At 42.6% G+C, this 18,094-nt stretch overlaps 1 protein-coding gene across 1 annotated transcript in view; it reads right to left on the bottom strand.

Annotated features, from left to right (window-relative positions):
• Positions 1–2,379: 2,379 nt before the first annotated feature.
• The window catches only part of LOC135516466 (vertebrate ancient opsin-like), a 105,252-nt gene continuing 89,537 nt past the window's right edge, over positions 2,380–18,094 (bottom strand). Inside the window, exon 4 of the mRNA XM_064940801.1 lies at positions 2,380–3,260. Coding sequence (XP_064796873.1) covers positions 2,856–3,260 — 405 coding nt within the window. The 3' untranslated portion in view covers positions 2,380–2,855. The remainder of the gene's footprint in view (positions 3,261–18,094) is intronic.

The following is an 18,094-nucleotide window of genomic DNA, read 5'->3' as shown; positions in this document are numbered from 1 at the left end:
AAACCAGGTGTCTGAATGTTGTGTTCTCTCCTACTGTAACATATCTGTCTCATTCAAAAGTAGGTTGACACTACTCAGCATTGAGGAGATGGATCGGGGGTGAGGCCCTGCAATACACTAGACCTGTCAAGGTGGTGTACTTTATATCAAGCTGCCTCACTTAACAGAAACAGGTATGTTCTGGCTCGGAGACATCTGCATATTGTGTAACACTACAACATCACTTCACAGTTACCAGATTCTTGTTTCCGCTTTCAATGGGCCTAGTGTGTACAGCAGCTCTTTACAGAATACATCAACAACAGAAGACTTTATACATTGTTTTCAGAAAGTCTTTATTAAACTGCAACACTCAATACAGTATGAAATTCCTATTGCTTTGTTATAATATGATTTACATGTGGCATGTCTGTCTGGTCTGTCCATAGTTGAAGGGGCAATCTGCAGCAGCTACACACATTTTTGGACATATAAATGTATATGTACCCATTGATTCTTGAAGAACAACTTATAAATGCCTCATGACCTTAGTTCAACTGTCGTACCCGTCAGAACCAAAATATAAGCTTGTTTTACTCCAGTGTTTGTAAACAAAGTAAATGGTAAGAACTATCATTCTGTCTTTGCATCCAAAGCTCTGTCTATGAATTTGTGAGTGCTACATTTTCTCTAGCCCCATACCTCAGCTTTTTAGCGAAACAGTGATGCTTTGTTATTCTTTCAGCTGCTGATTGCCGCTTTAACAGTCGTCGTGGTCAATTAAACACACATCAATATACACTCTTAAACATATACATTTTCCCAGCGAGATAACATTACACTACCAATGGTTACTCTTATTCAGCATGGTCAATTCAAGACTTTTATAATGCCTACATAACCATTGTAGTGTTAACAAAAATCTAAACAATATTTATGCATACTCATGCCTCCTATAATTTTTCAGATTTGAACAAAAATGTCCTCCACTTAAAAACAAAAACAAACAGAAAGTGCCCTTTGTTCATACTGCACACACTGTACATGAGGCCTACTCACTGGTGCACCAATACACATTTTGTATTCCACCTGAAGCACTGAGCATTGCCTCAAACAGTACATTTTGTAAGACTTAAGGCTATAATACAATATCTCAAGAGCACATGCTCTACCAGTCCTCTACTTTCACTTTAGTATCATGTCATAACAAGTCATGCAGTCAGACCCAATTGGGTATGATGCAAATGTGATTATTTTCATGGTTTTATGTCCCAAAGTACTTCATTGATATTCAAATTGGACCGATTAGCCATAGTAAACAACCTATCTAGTAGTAGAAGTAACTAGGTAGCAGTAATGAATTATGTAATTACTGTGCAATTCCCAGGTAATTTCTCAGTCAAATACAGTCACAGGTCGTTCTTGATACTTTTTTTTTCTTTTTTAACCAGGCAAGTCAGTTAAGAACAAATTCTTATTTTCAATGACGGCCTAGGAACAGCCTTGTACCTTGTCAGCTCGGGGGGTTGAACTTGCAACCTTCTGGTTACTAGTCCAACGCTCTAACCACTAGGCTACCCTGCAGCCCCTACAGCACCTTCAACGTGCTTTCTATGTAGATGAGGCCTCTGCCGTTTGAAGCAATTTACAATAATTTCACATAATTTTAGGCTTAATCGGGATGTCCCTTATGTTGACTAAATGGGGGGTCATACAAACTGGCTAGACATAGAGCCAGGGATGTAGTGATATTAATAAAATGGATAAATGCTGAATACCAATCAAGATGATGGGCGGTGAGTGTCGCACATGCTAACGCTAGCAAGCCTAATTTAGTATGATAGGTGATATCTAACCATACCTACTGTAAACCACGCATTTTGGCTGGACACCTAGCTATTTGTAGGCCCTTAATCACAACACGGGCCATCATATTTCACAAGAAAAGGAACAAACTATTGTACATTATGCTGTAAAGTTGTTCAAACTAGGTTATATTACATAGCAGGGCTCTATTCAAGTCACTTGAGGATTGCAGTGCCTACAGACCCAACATAACATATTGTAAAAAAAATTACAACATTTTTGTCAGAACAGATTAGATCTTCTTTTCTCAGATACAGACCGCAAGGCCAGAAATAGTCAAGGACTGATGCGACTTAACACAGTGAGGGGAATCTCTGGCCAATAAGTTACATAAATCAATAAATTAACCACCAGGGAGAAAAGAGAACCAACAGTTCCCTGGACCTCCAGATTCATACCTCACAATCTACTTTTTAAAATATTTACATAAAATGTTTTTCGAAAGAAATATACATGCCAGACACATGCTACCTATGTTTATGACACAAAGTAAATACGTGACTAGCTACAATTGAATACGTTTGAGTGATGGAACTGGGTTCAGCATTCAAAAAAAAAAAAAATCATTAACAGTACAATCCCATCAGTACCTTTAGTGGGTTTTTTTTGTCATTAGCGCTTTGTCATCTTAACACTTTTGATAACTCTCCTGAAAATACTTGAATACAATAGAGTTTCCTCAATCTGTGATTCCAATCTCAGATCAATACAAAAATGCACTCTTCATCGCTCTTTATCTTTGTACTGTAAAGGTACAGACGGTGAAATCGCATCATGACATTTCATAGAACTAATATATTTGACAAAACATTAGAAATTGTAAAAAATAAAGGGTTTCTTCACACCCTTTTCTCCCCACTCTCAGTCCATAGGCGTATTTGAGATAGTAAATGGCGAAAATATGTATAACATTGTGCAGAGCCAGACAGATTGATGTCCTTCCTCAAGATGGACTAGTAGCTCCAATGGCTCCACTTCCGAAGAGTCAGGAGGCTTTTAAAGATTTCCCTCTATGCCTCCTGTCCATCATACCGGCAAGAGGCAAGCTTCGTAACAGCACTAAATCCACTTTGACGGCCCATCTGGATCCACCTCCCTCCCTGTAATTGGTTCCTAGAGGTCGTAACCCCTGACGGCCCCAGACCTTCGCCGTTGTAGTGGGCCACTAGCGACACCATGTTGGGCTTGACCATGTCAAAGGAAGCGGGGATGGCTGTGTACACAGTTGCGTTCCCCAGCTGGGGGACCATGCTGATGGGCTGCCCGAGGGAGGCCACCTCGAAGGTGAAGTTGTTGTCGTTGGTTTTGTGGGTGCCACCACGGACAGCTTTGGTCGGCGCCTTGGAGGAGCTCCTGATGCTGGAACCCCTCTGGGGCTCTTGGCACCTCAGCAAGGCTCGGAAGCACCTGTAGAACTGGCATACCAGTGAACAAACACATCCCCAACATACAGACGGACAAACAGAAAAAAAGATGGGGAGACAGAAAGAGGTGAGTCAAGTTGGACATACTGTACAACATCTGTTTGCTCGAATGCTGAAATATCAGAAAAATGAACTATAAAGAATGGTGAGGCTACAACACTCCAACCCAACCAGTCATTGTGTCATGTCCTGACCTTAGTTCCTTTTGTATGTTTCTATTTTAGGTTGGTCAGGGCGTGAGTTGGGGTGGGCATTCAATGTTTTTGTTCAATGTTTGGTATTTCTATGTGTTTGGCTTGGTTTGGTTCCCAATCATAGGCAGCTGTCAATCGTTGTCTCTGATTGAGAACCATACTTAGGTAGCCTGTTTTTCCACTCTTGTTTGTGGGTGGTTGTTTTCTGTTTAGTGTATGTCACCTTGCAGAACTGTTTCGTTTTCTTCCATTCATTTTGTTATTTTATTTTGTGTGTTCAGTTAATAAATTAACATGGACACTTACCATGCTGCGCATTGGTCCGATATGTCATACTCGTCGTCAGACGACGAAGAGATCCGTTACAGAACCACCCACCAAAAAAGGACCAAGCATCGTGGTAACCAGGAGCAGCGTGGAATGGACTCATGGACATGGGAGGACATTCTGGACGGGAAGGGTTCCTACACATGGGAGGAGATCCTGGCTGGAAGGGATCACCTCCCATGGGAACAGGTGGAGGCAGCCGGTAAAGGGAACCAGCGCTTTGAGGGAACATGGCTGGCAAGGAAGCCCGAGAGGCAGCCCCAAAAATGTATTGAGGGGGGAGGGGGTCACACGGGGAGTGTGGCTAAGTCAGGTAGGAGACCTGAGCCAACTCCCCGTGCTTACCGTGGAGAGAGGTGGACCGGGCAGGCACAGTGTTATGCTGTGAGGCGCACGTTGTCCCCAGTGCGCAGGCATAGCCTGGTGTGCTACATCGCAGCGCATCGTATCGGCCGGACTAGAGTGGGCATCGAGCCAGGAGAAAGGAAGCCAGCCCAGTGAGTCTCCTCGGCCCGGGTTATATGGCACCAGCCCTATGCACGGTGTCCCCGGTTCGCCAGCACAGCCCAGTGCGGTCTGTTCCACCCAGCCGCACTTTCCGGGCTACGGGGAGTATCCAGCCAGCACAGGTTGTGCAGGCTCGGTGCTCGAGACCTCCAATGCGCCGCCACGGTCCGGTCCATCCAGTGCCTCCTCCACGCACCAGGCCTCCGGTTGCAGCCACACGCACCAGGCTGTCTCTCCGTCTCCTCCCTCCAGGTGCTCCCTCCTGTCCAGCACTTCCAGAGGCTCCCTCCTGTCCAGAGCTGCCAGAGTCTCCCTCCTGTCCAGCGCTGCCAGAGTATCCCTTCTGTCCAGCGCTGCCAGAGCCGCCCCTCAGTCAGGAGCTGCCAGAGCCGCCCGTCAGCCAGGAACTGCCAGAGCCGTCCGTAAGTCAGGAGCTGCCAGAGCCACCCTTCACTCCTGCCTGTCCGGCGCTGCCAGAATCTCCCGTCTTTTCGGGGCCCGCTGTAAGGGTCTCCAGTCCGAGGTTGGAGGCGAGGGTCGCCGCTCCAAAGGCGCAACTTAAGTGGGCCAAGACTATGGTGGAACGGGTTCCACGTCCCGCGCCAGAGCCGCCACCGTGGACAGATGCCCACCCAGACCCTCCCCTATGGGGTTAGGTTTTGCGGCCGGAGTCCACACCTTTGGGGGGGGGGGGTACTGTCACGTCCTGACCTTAGTTCCTTTTGTATGATTCTATTTTAGGTTGGTCAGGGCGTGAGTTGGTGTGGGCATTCAATGTTTTTGTTCTATGTTTGGTATTTCTATGTGTTTGGCCTGGTATGGTTCCCAATCAGAGGCAGCTGTCAATTGTTGTCTCTGATTGACAACCATACTTAGGTAGCCCGTTTCCCCACTCTTGTTTGTGGGTGGTTGTTTTCTGTTTAGTGTATGTCACCTTGCAGAACTATTTTGTTTTCTTCGATTCACTTCGTTATTTTGTTTTGTGTGTTCAGTTAATAAATTAACATGGACACTTACCATGCTGCGCATTGGTCCGATATGTCATACACGAAGAGATCCATTACACATTGCCTTCCTTAAAAAGGGGGAAACAAATAATGTATGTGCTGCTGTTACTCTTTATCCGTCACAAACAGCAGGATTAAGTTTTAAGGACCATTATACCAATGTACCGACTTCAAGTTGTTTCCTACCCCAACTCCACAAAGATCACTTATCGATGCGTATGTACCTACTTGAAGTTGTTTCCCCATCCCACCTCCGCAGGCACAACCTCCTAAACTCTCCTACTTCCTGCTGTCAAACAAAGGGTCCATACAAGTTGCACCTTTCTCACCAGGGAAATTAATTCTCCCTTTCTCTTATTCCCTCTATCTCTGAGAAGTGTAATGGTGAATAATTATGAGTAATCCAGAACCGTCTGGTTGGAAACCTCCTTTTCCTCTTCTCTCTTCTCTCTCTCCCTATCGTTCGTTGAACTTGTTGTCTCACCTTGCCTTTTCACATAGAACAATGCTAAAAGACACTCATTATTTGTACATTTCCCAAATGGTAATAAATGCGGAACTAATTAGGCTCTCATTCAAGAATGAGTATTTGATAATGTGAGGCGCAGGAAACCTTGACTGGCTATATAAAAAGCCTGATAAAATAAGAGGACAACAGAGACTGATTTTTCTCATACCTATCCTAACACACTACATCATACTCCCATACATCATACTCCCATACAGATGAGTAATGATTACAAAATGGACTAGATAGCTGGTCTCAAGACACACTGCATGGTAAAGGAAGGAGTGAGGTCCTAATAGCTGTTATAACTCATAACTTGAAAAGCAACTCACATTCGCAGTGACTCCACTATCCCCTTAATCCACCAACAAAGTAACTTTGCCGGGGTGGCAGTGTAGCCTAGTGGTTAGAGCATTGGACTGGTAACCTAAAGGTTGCAAGTTCAAATCCCTGAGCTGACAAGGTACAAAATCTATAGTTCTGCCCCTGAACAGGCAGCTTACTTGCCTAGTAAAATAAAGGTTAAAAAAATAAATACTTATATGCTTTTATAAAGTGTTTGTAAAAGTCATACCACAACATTATATAAACATATTGGATTTTTTGGGGGAAAAGAAGAGTCAGGAGCTGCCTGCAGCAGATGAGCATGGAAATAATTTTTGGGGGTGGAAAGTTATAGAAGGAAATCTGCATGAACATGCCATCCATATTTAAAATCTACAAACTGATTAGGAAACCACAGGTGCTGTGTTTCACACTGATATCACTTTTCGCTACAAAGTCAACAAAACTCAAAGACAAGAGCTCATAGTGCAGATATTGAATTTAGCTCTTGCTGGAGGCAGACAGACAGAGTTAATTATTTTATTAAAAAGCATAACAATGCAATGAGGGTATTTGGTTAATTTTTATTCCAGGCATACACACATACAGATGGAGACAGAGACCTTGGTTGAAAAGGCCTACTTCCCAGGCTGAACTTTAACAACACTCCCGTCCCATACCGTCATCTTAAGGGCTCTGACGTCACCTCCCTTGAGAAAACGTAGTGTACTTAGTATACTCTACAAGTTTCATGTATACTTATAGTCTACTACATTTTCTCAAGAGACGTAAAGAAGGAAGAGTGTCCTATGGCACCGCTGCCTCTTCAGAGGGAATACACAAAGACAATAGACACACACACAGAAAAGATCATCCAGACAAAACAAAGACACAGTAACACAGATCCACCTTGTGTTGAACCACAGTGCATGCATTGGCAAAGTAAACACAATCCCCATTTCATAATGTCAAATTGGAGAGACGAAAGACTGGTGTATAAATTATAGAAACTCTATGATCTTGTTGAGCATACCCTGACTTTGTCAGCTGTCAAAACACAAACCCTACTGAGGCACTGAGAGGATTGGATAGATGAGTGAGTTATGGAAAGCAGAGCAGCAGACACAGCATAAGGTCATATATGGGTGAAATACGTTAACTTCAAAAGCGGGTCTATGACCAGGAAGTTTGAGTTTTTCATGGATTTGGACTATTCTGGTCATGTTTGTGACAGTGAAGCTGAATCTAGACGTCTGGATGAAAACAACAACCTAGATATCACAAAGAGGGGTAGAGGAGTTAGTGAGCTCCGAAGCTAGCTCAGCAAACACAAGGGTTTATATAAAACCAGATTTCAATCTGTGCGCTCTAGTCGACAGTGCAGCTTTTAATGGCAATGCTACCGCATTCGCAGAGATGGCATTTAAGGTAAAGGCTGTTGGTTCAATTGAAAATTACCTTTAAATGTCAAGCGCGCTATAGCATTTTTCCCGAACTCTGGCGTGTGTTATCCCCTTAGTTCGGTTAGTTTGGACTGGTGGGAATACTCTATACGCACTCTGAAACGCACTAAACAACGCACCATGTTTCGAAAAGGATGGTCTCAGTGCGATTCCATTTCTGTCATGGTGCTGTTCGCTGCAGGTGAGAAGGCAGTGAGAAAGCAGTCTGGACCAAACACAGGAAAATAAGCGGAGGCCCAGTATTATTGTTTGTTTGACTGCAAGCATTTTATAAAATGCACTCAGTACCATAACTTGATATATCTGAAACATTATATGAGAAGCAACGCATTCATGAGCGCATCGGATGCAGATTAAGGGAGATGGGGGCTATACGGGGATATAGGTGTCACGCATACTCCCTCTCCGGTCTCTAGGTCATCAGGCTGCTGATTATCCCGCACACCTGTCACCATCGTCAAGCGCACCAGCGTCTCATGACACTCACCTGGATAATCACCTCCTTGATTATCTTCCCTATATCTGTCACTCCCCCTGGTTCTTTCCTCAGGTGTTATTGACTCTGATGTCGGTGCGTTGTTTGTGTTTTGTGTTTATTTTTTTGTTTGTTTGTTTATTTATTAATTAATTAATTAACACACACTCCCTGTACTTCCTTCCCGACTCAGCGCACTCGTTGCAATAGGCTATTGAATAAAGGCTATTCACGTTGCAATTAGAGCGGCTATTGAGCAGATTTCTCCCGCATGTTGTTGGAAGACCAAAGCAAAAGTAATATGAAGTTTGGGACAGGTTATACTTCTTGATAATCATAGATGGATTTAAACAAATGACTTGCATTAACACATGGTTTTGCTTAGGCATTTTAGTTTGTTTGAAATTTGGCAAGGTGAAACCAGCCAGACCAAATGAAAAGTAGTAGCTTGTTTTTATTTCAAGCTCTGTCAAGATAGTTGTTGATCATTGCAAGACAGTCTTGCCATAGATTTCCGTGCAGATTTAAGTCAAAACTGTAACTAGTCCAATCAGGGACATTCAATGTCATCTTGGTGTGCAACTCCAGTGTATATTTGGTATTGTGTTTATTGTCCTACTGAAAGGTGAATTTGTCTCCCAGTGTCTGTTGGAAAGCAGACTGAACCAGATTTTCCTCTAGGATTTTGCCTGTGCTTGGCTCTATTCTGTTTCTTTTTACCCTAAAAGCTTTTTACTCCTTGACAAGCATACCCATAACATGATGCAGCTACCACCATACTTGAAAATATGAAGTGTGGTACTCATTGATGTAGGATTTCCACCTAACATAACGCTTTGTAATTAGGACATAAAGTTAATTTCTTTGCCACATTTTTCACAGTTTTACTTTAGTGCCTTATTGCAAACAATATGCATGTTTTGGAATATTTGTATTCTGTAGAAGCTTCCTTCTTCTCACTTTGTCATTTATGTTAGTATTGTGGAGTAACTACAGTGTTGTTGATCCATCCTTAATTTTCTCTTATCACAGCCATTAAACTCTGTAATGGTTTTAAAGTGGTGAAATCCCTGAGTGGTTGTATTGTGTATCTTTGTAGTGACTGGGTGTATTGATACACCATCCAAAGTGTAATTAATAACTTCACCATGCTAAAAGGTATATTCAACGTCTACTTTGAAAAACAAAAACTACCTATAGGTGCCCTTATGTGCGAGGCATTAGAAAACCTTCCTGGTCTTTGTGGTTGAATCTGTGTTTGAAATGCACTGCTTGACTGAGGGACATTACAGATAATTGTATGTGTGGGGTAGAGAGATGAGGTAGTCATTAAAAACCATGTTAGTCCATGCAACTTATAATGTGACTTGTTAAACAGATTTTTACATCTGAACTTATTTAGACTTGCCATAACAAAGTGGTTGAATACTTATTGACTCAAAACATTTCAGCTTTTCGTTTTTAGTATTTTGATAAATAAAAAATGTACATTATTACACTTTAACATGATGTGGGGTATTGTGTGTAGGCCAGTAAAATCAAATCTATATTTAATCTGTTTAAAATTTAATCTGGAATACAGCAACATTTGGAAAAAGTCAAGGGATGTGAATACTTTCTGTAGGCACTGTAAGTACCGCCATCTTTTTCTCTGATAAACTTGCTGGACTGTTTGCCATAACTCTAACAGCAGTTGTCTCAGGTCTACACATGTGCCTATGGGGGCTTGTGGTACAAGCAAACGGTTGTTTCTGGACGGGGTCATACATTTGCAGTCGATAATAAACCCAAGCTCTAAGCCAGTGAGCACATATTTTACATTACATGTACCCATCTACACATTCATTAGGCCTTTATAATGTAATGCCTTTCAATGCTCCTCGGGGGAGGCAGAGATGCAGAGTCGGCTGCTTTTCTTTTCAATGCGTGATTAATTAAAGTCATCATTTGGATTAAAGGTCTGAATACACAAGGCGAGACAAGCAGAAGGGGGGTGCTTAGTAGACGCAACATTGCACATTGCTCTCTACATTCAAGAATGAACGCTTTTTGCTCTCAAGGGACATTTGACAGTTTGTAGCCCTCCAGGGTCTCACTAGTGAACTTTGATTAGGACACAGTACACATCCTTCATTCTCTGGTTAACTTGAGTCAACTGGACTCAATTGGGGAATGAGTGGTTCTGTAAGGCACACTCATTTTTCAACTGTAATTAAACAAGTTAAGGCAAGTTAAATTGGGGATATGTCTGAACCATAGACTTTATAGGTCAAGGGCCAAACTCCAATACACTTTATACCTCCAGTGGTAGCTAGAAACATAGAAACTGTAAAGGTCTGGGGGGCAAAACCAAAATCAACATTATGGTGTAGTTGATGGTTTATTTGTTCCAATCTTTTCCTCTCAGTCTATGCTTGTTTTCTTTTGCAATTTTAACCATACCCATCTGCAACATCCATGGCCACTTCCACTGTACTGAGAGGAAGAGAAGTAGAAAATTGTACTCACCATAAGCAAAGTGCCATACCCACGTCGAGAGGGCAATGATCTGTCTTCTCTGATAATTGTTTCCACAGGTCTTCATGGGACAAACACATGCCGCTACTTGTATCTGTACAGCATTTTTAGTCTTCAACTCGCCTCAACTCACAGTTTCCATAGTAACGGGCTGGGAGGAATTGAAGACTGAAAATGACATACAGGACATTCGTGTCTCCGTTGAGTAGATGAGTGGGCTCAAATCTTCCTGAAAGGTCAGCCATTGGTGGGATACACGGGAAGGAGAATGTATAATTGAAAGTGCCAGGAAGGGACAGTGGAGCATTTGTATGTCATTACATACCATTATATCTAAATATATCTTGCATTAATATTAAACTTGTGAGCAATACACCTTCAGTGAAAACATAGAGGCTATTCAACTCGGAACACCAGTGTTTTACTGTTGAGTAAATGTTGCACTTGCTACACATAATGTTGGACTGGTAAAAGAAATAGTTTACAAGAAGTCAAGATTTCTCTCTCTCTCATATCTTATGGCAGCGTTTCCCAAACTTGGTCCTGGGGATACCATACAAGTGTAACCACTATTGCTATTACAAGAAGAAGACATTTGTTTCTCATTGTTTTCCACCCAACCACCCAATACAGACACACACACACACACACACACACACACGAGTGATTGTCTTTCGCAGTCTTTTTGACTGGATCATTTTGGCGAATGTCAGGAACCGGATCGCATCGGTGGCTCCCTGATTTGCATACTACTACTACTGCTTATTGAGCTCAAAACAACGTTTTTCTGCAGATAAGTTACAAAATAATTATCTGAAGTGGGTGCATCCTCACTACAGAAACAGTAAATAGTGGGGAGAGCTCGTCAGTGTAAAAACAATCTTTGCAGCCCATCTAATAATTTGGCCAGTTAAAAATATATTTGAACACACATTTCACAATCTGACATAATGATAGCTTACCTTTGGGGCTTTACATTGGAGATATACATTTTTTTCATGGTTCTAGGTGAATTTTTAAGCATTTTGAACTAAGAACCGTTTGGGAGCCATGTTCCCCCATGATGAAAGGGGGGCATGACTTTGGGAGCCAAATGAGCCGGCTCTTTTACATGAACGGAGCCAAATGAACTATAACAATATCTATAACAAACACACACACACTGAGCCCAGTGAGCAGTTAAGTGCCTTACTCCAGGGCACAAAGGCTGAAGATGGCAGCTAGGATACTGATGCCAACCCTCTGGTGGTCGGCTCATTTCCCACCAGATTTTTCTCATCTGACCTGGGATTCGAATTATCTTGTTGCTGGCTCAGCTCTCTAACCTCTGGGCTACCGCCTACATATTTTTTTCCTGAATACTTCAAGTTATATTGAGGTTTTCTTTCATTTATGAGTCTCATACAAGATGACATGCTCCAGTTCACTAAACAAAGTTTAAACAATGTATTGTGTTTCCAGTCAAAACTCATGACATGCCTGTGTCCACTAGACAACGTCATCCTGCCCTGGGATTCTCCCGTCTCCAGCGCTACACGATAAACAGCCACTGTCTTAGTGTTTTACACACACAAGAATAAAGCTGACAAGTGCTTTACTTACCACTTATTCTGACCCCTTTGATGAAAAGAGATGACTGCGTGAAACAGTGCGAATCAGAACACATCAGTAAAAAGCGATGTGATTAATCATACTCAGAATTAATGCAGCCACGATCCAGCCCTTCATCATTAAGACAGAAGGAAAGCAAATGCATGTAAACGAGGCTTTACCGCAATTAATAACTTTGAAAGGGACACCAAGATGTGCCAAGGCCATTAATAAGACAATGGCAAAGTTTTACATCCCTGAAGGGGATTCAATAATTTGTCACCTGCAAAACAATACTCTTTTGAATAACCTTAACTTCGGAAACTTTGTTCTTTGTTGTACAACAAAAACAAAAGGCATTCATGTTTGAACTCTTATTTCCGAAAAGTCAAATGTTTCATCACACTTTTTTTATGGAGCTCACGGCCAATCTCCCACTACCACAAATAAAACCTTCTGAATAATTCAACAAAAATACACTCTGTTTTATCTGGCCGTGAGGTAACAATAACACAAACAAGGGAGCAGAGGAAGATACTGTATATCACAATATATACCAGTGTCTATACCTGATCAATTATTCGGGTAATGTCTGTACTGACCTCGCCTTCTGGATGGTAGCGGTGTGAACAGGCAGCGCCTTGGGTGGTTATTGTCCTTGATGATCTTTTTGGTCTTCCTTTGACATCGGTTGCTCTAGGTGTCATGGAGGGCAGGTAGCTTGCCCCCGGTGATGCGTTGTGCAGACCGCACCACCCTCTGGAGAGCCTTGCGGTTGAGGGCGGTGCAGTTGCCGTACCAGGCTGTGATACAGCCCGACAGGATGCTCTCGATTGTGCATCTGTAAAAGTATGTCAGGGTTTGGGTGAGAAGCCAAATTTCTTCAGCCTCCGGAGGTTGAAGATGTGCTGTTGCACCTTCTTCACCACACTGTCTATGTGGGTGGACCATTTCAGTTTGTGAGAGGTTGTTTTCTTGACACCACACTCCGAGTGTCCTCACCTCCTCCATTTAGGCTGTTTCGTCGTTGTTGGTAATCAAGTGTACTACTGTTCTGTTGTCTGCAAACTTGATGATTGAGTTGGAGGTGTGCATGGCCACACAGTCGTGGGTGAACATGGAGTACAGGAGGGAGCTGAGCATGCACCCTTGTGGGGCCCCAGTGTTGAGGGTCAGCGAAGTGGAAATGTTGTTTCCTACCTTCAACACCTGGGGGCGGCCCGTCAGAAAGTCCAGGACTCAATTACACAGGGCGGGGTTGAGACCCTGGGCCTCCAGCTTGATGATGAGCTTGGAAGGTACTATGTTGTTGAATGCTGAGCTGTAGTCAATGAACAGCATTCTTAGGTATTCCACTTGTCCAGATAGGATAGGACAGTGTGCAGTGTACTGGCGAGTGCGTCGTCTGTGGACCTGTTGGGGCGGTATACAAATGGAAGTGGGTCTAGGGTGGCCGGTAAGGTGGAGGTGATATGGTCCTCAAAGCACTTCATGATGACAGAAGTGAGTACTATGGGGCGGTAGTCATTTAGTTCAGTTATCTTTGTCTTCTTGCGTACAGGAACAATGGTGGCCATCTTGAAGCATGTGGGGACAACAGCCTGGGATAGGGAGCGATTGAATATGTCCGTAAACAAACTAGCCAGCTGGTCTGCGCAGCTACAGTGCCTTGCGAAAGTATTCGGCCCCCTAGAACTTTGCGACCTTTTGCCACATTTCAGGCTTCAAACATAAAGATATAAAACTGTATTTTTTTGTGAAGATTCAACAACAAGTGGGACACAATCATGAAGTGGAACAACATTTATTGGATATTTCAAACTTTTTTAACAAATCAAACACTGAAAAATTGGGCGTGCAAAATTATTCAGCCCCTTTACTTTCAGTGCAGCAAACACTGAAAGTAATGTTGACCTAAATGACTAATGATGATAAATACAATCCACCTGTGTGTAATCAAGTCTCCGTATAAATGCACCTGCACTGTGATAGTCTCAGAGGTCCGTTAAAAGCGCAGAGAGCATCATGAAGAACAAGGAACACACTAGGCAGGTCCGAAATACTGTTGTGAAGAAGTTTAAAGCCGGATTTGGATACAAAAAGATTTCCCAAGCTTTAAACATCCCAAGGAGCACTGTGCAAGCGATAATATTGAAATGGAAGGAGTATCAGACCACTGCAAATCTACCAAGACCTGGCCGTCCCTCTAAACTTTCAGCTCATACAAGGAGAAGACTGATCAGAGATGCAGCCAAGAGGCCCATGATCACTCTGGATGAACTGCAGAGATCTACAGCTGAGGTGGGAGACTCTGTCCATAGGACAACAATCAGTCGTATATTGCACAAATCTGGCCTTTATGGAAGAGTGGCAAGAAGAAAGCCATTTCTTAAAGATATCCATAAAAAGTGTTGTTTAAAGTTTGCCACAAGCCACCTGGGAGACACACCAAACATGTGGAAGAAGGTGCTCTGGTGAGATGAAACCAAAATTGAACTTTTTGGCAACAATGCAAAACGTTATGTTTGGCGTAAAAGCAACACAGCTCATCACCCTGAACACACCATCCCCACTGTCAAACATGGTGGTGGCAGCATCATGGTTTGGGCCTGCTTTTCTTCAGCAGGGACAGGGAAGATGGTTAAAATTGATGGGAAGATGGATGGAGCCAAATACAGGACCATTCTGGAAGAAAACCTGATGGAGTCTGCAAAAGACCTGAGACTGGGATGGAGATTTGTCTTCCAACAAGACAATGATCCAAAACATTAAGCAAAATCTACAATGGAATGGTTCAAAAATAAACATATCCAGGTGTTAGAATGGCCAAGTCAAAGTCCAGACCTGAATCCAATCGAGAATCTGTGGAAAGAACTGAAAACTGCTGTTCACAAATGCTCTCCATCCAACCTCACTGAGCTCGAGCTGTTTTGCAAGGAGGAATGGGAAAAAATTTCAGTCTCTCGATGTGCAAAACTGATAGAGACATACCCCAAGCGTCTTACAGCTGTAATCGCAGCAAAAGGTGGCGCTACAAAGTATTAACTTAAGGGGGCTGAATAATTTTGCACGCCCAATTTTTCAGTTTTTGATTTGTTAAAAAAGTTTGAAATATCCAATAAATGTCGTTCCACTTCATGATTGTGTCCCACTTGTTGTTGATTCTTCACAAAAAATACAGTTTTATATCTTTATGTTTGAAGCCTGAAATGTGGCAAAAGTTCGCAAAGTTCAAGGGGGCCGAATACTTTCGCAAGGCACTGTAGGTATGCCGTCTGGGCCAGCAGCCTTGCGAGGGTTAACACGTTTAAATGTAGTCCGTGATTTCCTGTAGACCGTGCCACATACGTCTCATGTCTGAGTCGTTGAATTGAGACTCCACTTTGTCCCTGTATCTGCATTTTGCTTGTTTGATTGCCTTGTGGAGGGAAAACTCCACTGTTTATATTCAGCTATATTCGCAGACCTCTTTCCATGGTTAAATGCGATGGTTCGCGCTTTCAGTTTTGCGTGAATGCCGCCATCCATCCACGGTTTCTGGTTAGGGTAGGTTTTAATAGTCACAGTGGGTACAACATGTCGAATGCACTTCTTTATAAACTCTCTCACATAGTCAGCGTATAGGTCGATGATGTTCTCTGAGGCTGACCTGAACATATTCCAATCTTCGTGATCAAAACAATCTTGAAGTGTGGATTTTGATTGGTCAGACCAGCGTTGAATGGTTCTAGTCACTGGTACATCCTGTTTGAGTTTCTGCCTATAAGATTGGAGGAGCAAGATGGCGTCGGGGTCAAATTTGCCGAATGGAGGGCGGGGGAGGGCTTTGTATGCATCGCCGAAGTTAGAGTAGCTGTGATCGAGTGTATTACCCCTGCGCGTAATGCAATCAATATGCTGATAGAATTTAGGTAGCCTTGTTCTCAAATGTGCTTTGTATACACGCACACACAAAGTACGATGTGTCAGTACTTGTGATTGAGTTACAGAAGTTTCCCTCCTCTAAGTTGGCACTGCCTTGATGTTTCTGGGTATAATAAAGTCCCTAACAACAGCTGCATTCAGAAATACCCTATTTTTTTACCTTCTTCATCCACTATGCCCACAGTAAGACCAGCTGATAATTTGAGTTAGTTTGACAAGCTGATAATGGAACACTACCAATCGGATAACATCACATGAAAGTGTAGCCAATATATTTGATTAGAGCGATCTTATCAGAAATAGTGGACAAGCACTAGGTGGGTTGTTAATTATTCTGTCCCACACCAGATGCTGAAGGAAGTTTCACAAGTTGGTAAAGATACAAGATCAACCATTTATCTTTGACCATTGGTCTTGTTGAGAGAGAAATTGTGTCTCATTGACAAAGAGAAAACAAAGTCCTTTGGTGCTTCTTATCAGCACTCAGACTAAAACCCAGATGCAAATACAGGAGGTGGATAGTACGAATCTCAGAGTTTATTACAGTACAAGGGGCAGGCAAAAGGGTAGTCAAGGCAGGCAAAGGGTCGTAATCCAAATCAGATTCAGGCAGATACAGGACAGGCAGAACTGGGAGAAACTAGAGCACAGGAAACACAGGAACATGCTGGTAGGACTTGACGGGCAAAGACAAACTGGCAACAGGCAAATGGAAAACGCAGATGTAAATACACAGGAGATAATGGGGACAAATGGGAGACACCTGGTGGGGGGTGGAGACAAGCACAAGACAGGTGAAACAGATCAGTCATTAATTTACCTATATGCAATCATCATAACTTCATCATAGCAAACATAAGGGTAAGCTGGTCAAAATAAATGTTTGAACCGGGTGTATGACCGATTTCCAGAGAGAGGGACTGTGAAGGTGAAATCCCCTGTCAAGGCAGAGAGTTGGTCATTACTGCATTTCTAGGTTGAGTCTTTGGTGAGGAGGATGCCATGTCTCCTCTTAATAATTTTAGTAGATGACCCAGATGACCTCCTATAAATATGTTGATTGTCTCCAATTGATTGGCTGTTTGCTTATCAGGATATACAGTAACGGAACCGTCAACTCTCTGAGGAAAGTTCAACATCATAGACAAAATTCATCAGCAGACATGGCCTAAGACATATAAATGGAGACGTCTTCACATAAAAATTAGGAGCATTGACTAGATGACAGATGTGAGGAGCACCATGTTAAAATGTCAATGACCATGTCTTGCAGTCAAACGCTTAACTTGCGGGGAGACAAGGGTCGTGCCCCATCCAATATTAGAGACAGGTCAATTCGACGTCCTCAGTAATATACCATGATTAATTTGAACGATAGGAAATTATTTTCCCACCGTAAAGTGTCAGACAGCTACTGGATTTCTGTGTCTTTTACACCACACTGTGGTACTCATTTCCTCATTTTATGATTGGACCCCCCCCCTAAGTATGCTTTTGGTTTGGCGTGGTCCTCCGAAGCCTTGGTTTGTGGTGGGAAAAAAAGTTGAGCAAGGCTAACTTGGACATTTATAATAGTACAGTCAAAAGTAACATGGTAAATTCATAAGCAAAAATTGTTTTTTTAAATGGAGAAAGTGAGAAAGTGCATTTTTCAAAAGAGTGGTAATTGGTAATGGTACATTTTGGGCACTTTGGTAGTATTGTAAACCTTAAAACATCTAGTTTCTAGTTTTAGTTTCAGATTTAGACAAGGGTTGTTTCTATGAACCCTAAGTAAATCTGTAGGCTCAAGCGAGCCTGTTTCTCTCCCAGTCAGAGGCAGCCTGCTTGTTTCCCAGACTCTGACCACTGACCAACAGCAGAAACCTATTCTCTTTATTTAGGCCAAAATTGTGGGAGAAAACATCATGTTTATGCAACCTAATAATCACAATACTTCCAGAACTAACTTTTGTTTTCATTTTCATTTGAGAATCTGCAAAAGAAATT

Source organism: Oncorhynchus masou, chromosome 3 (assembly GCF_036934945.1).
Source record: "Oncorhynchus masou masou isolate Uvic2021 chromosome 3, UVic_Omas_1.1, whole genome shotgun sequence".
Taxonomy (NCBI): Eukaryota; Metazoa; Chordata; class Actinopteri; order Salmoniformes; family Salmonidae; genus Oncorhynchus; species Oncorhynchus masou.
Note: the sequence above shows the minus strand (reverse complement) of the source record. Positions and strands in the feature narration are given on the sequence as shown.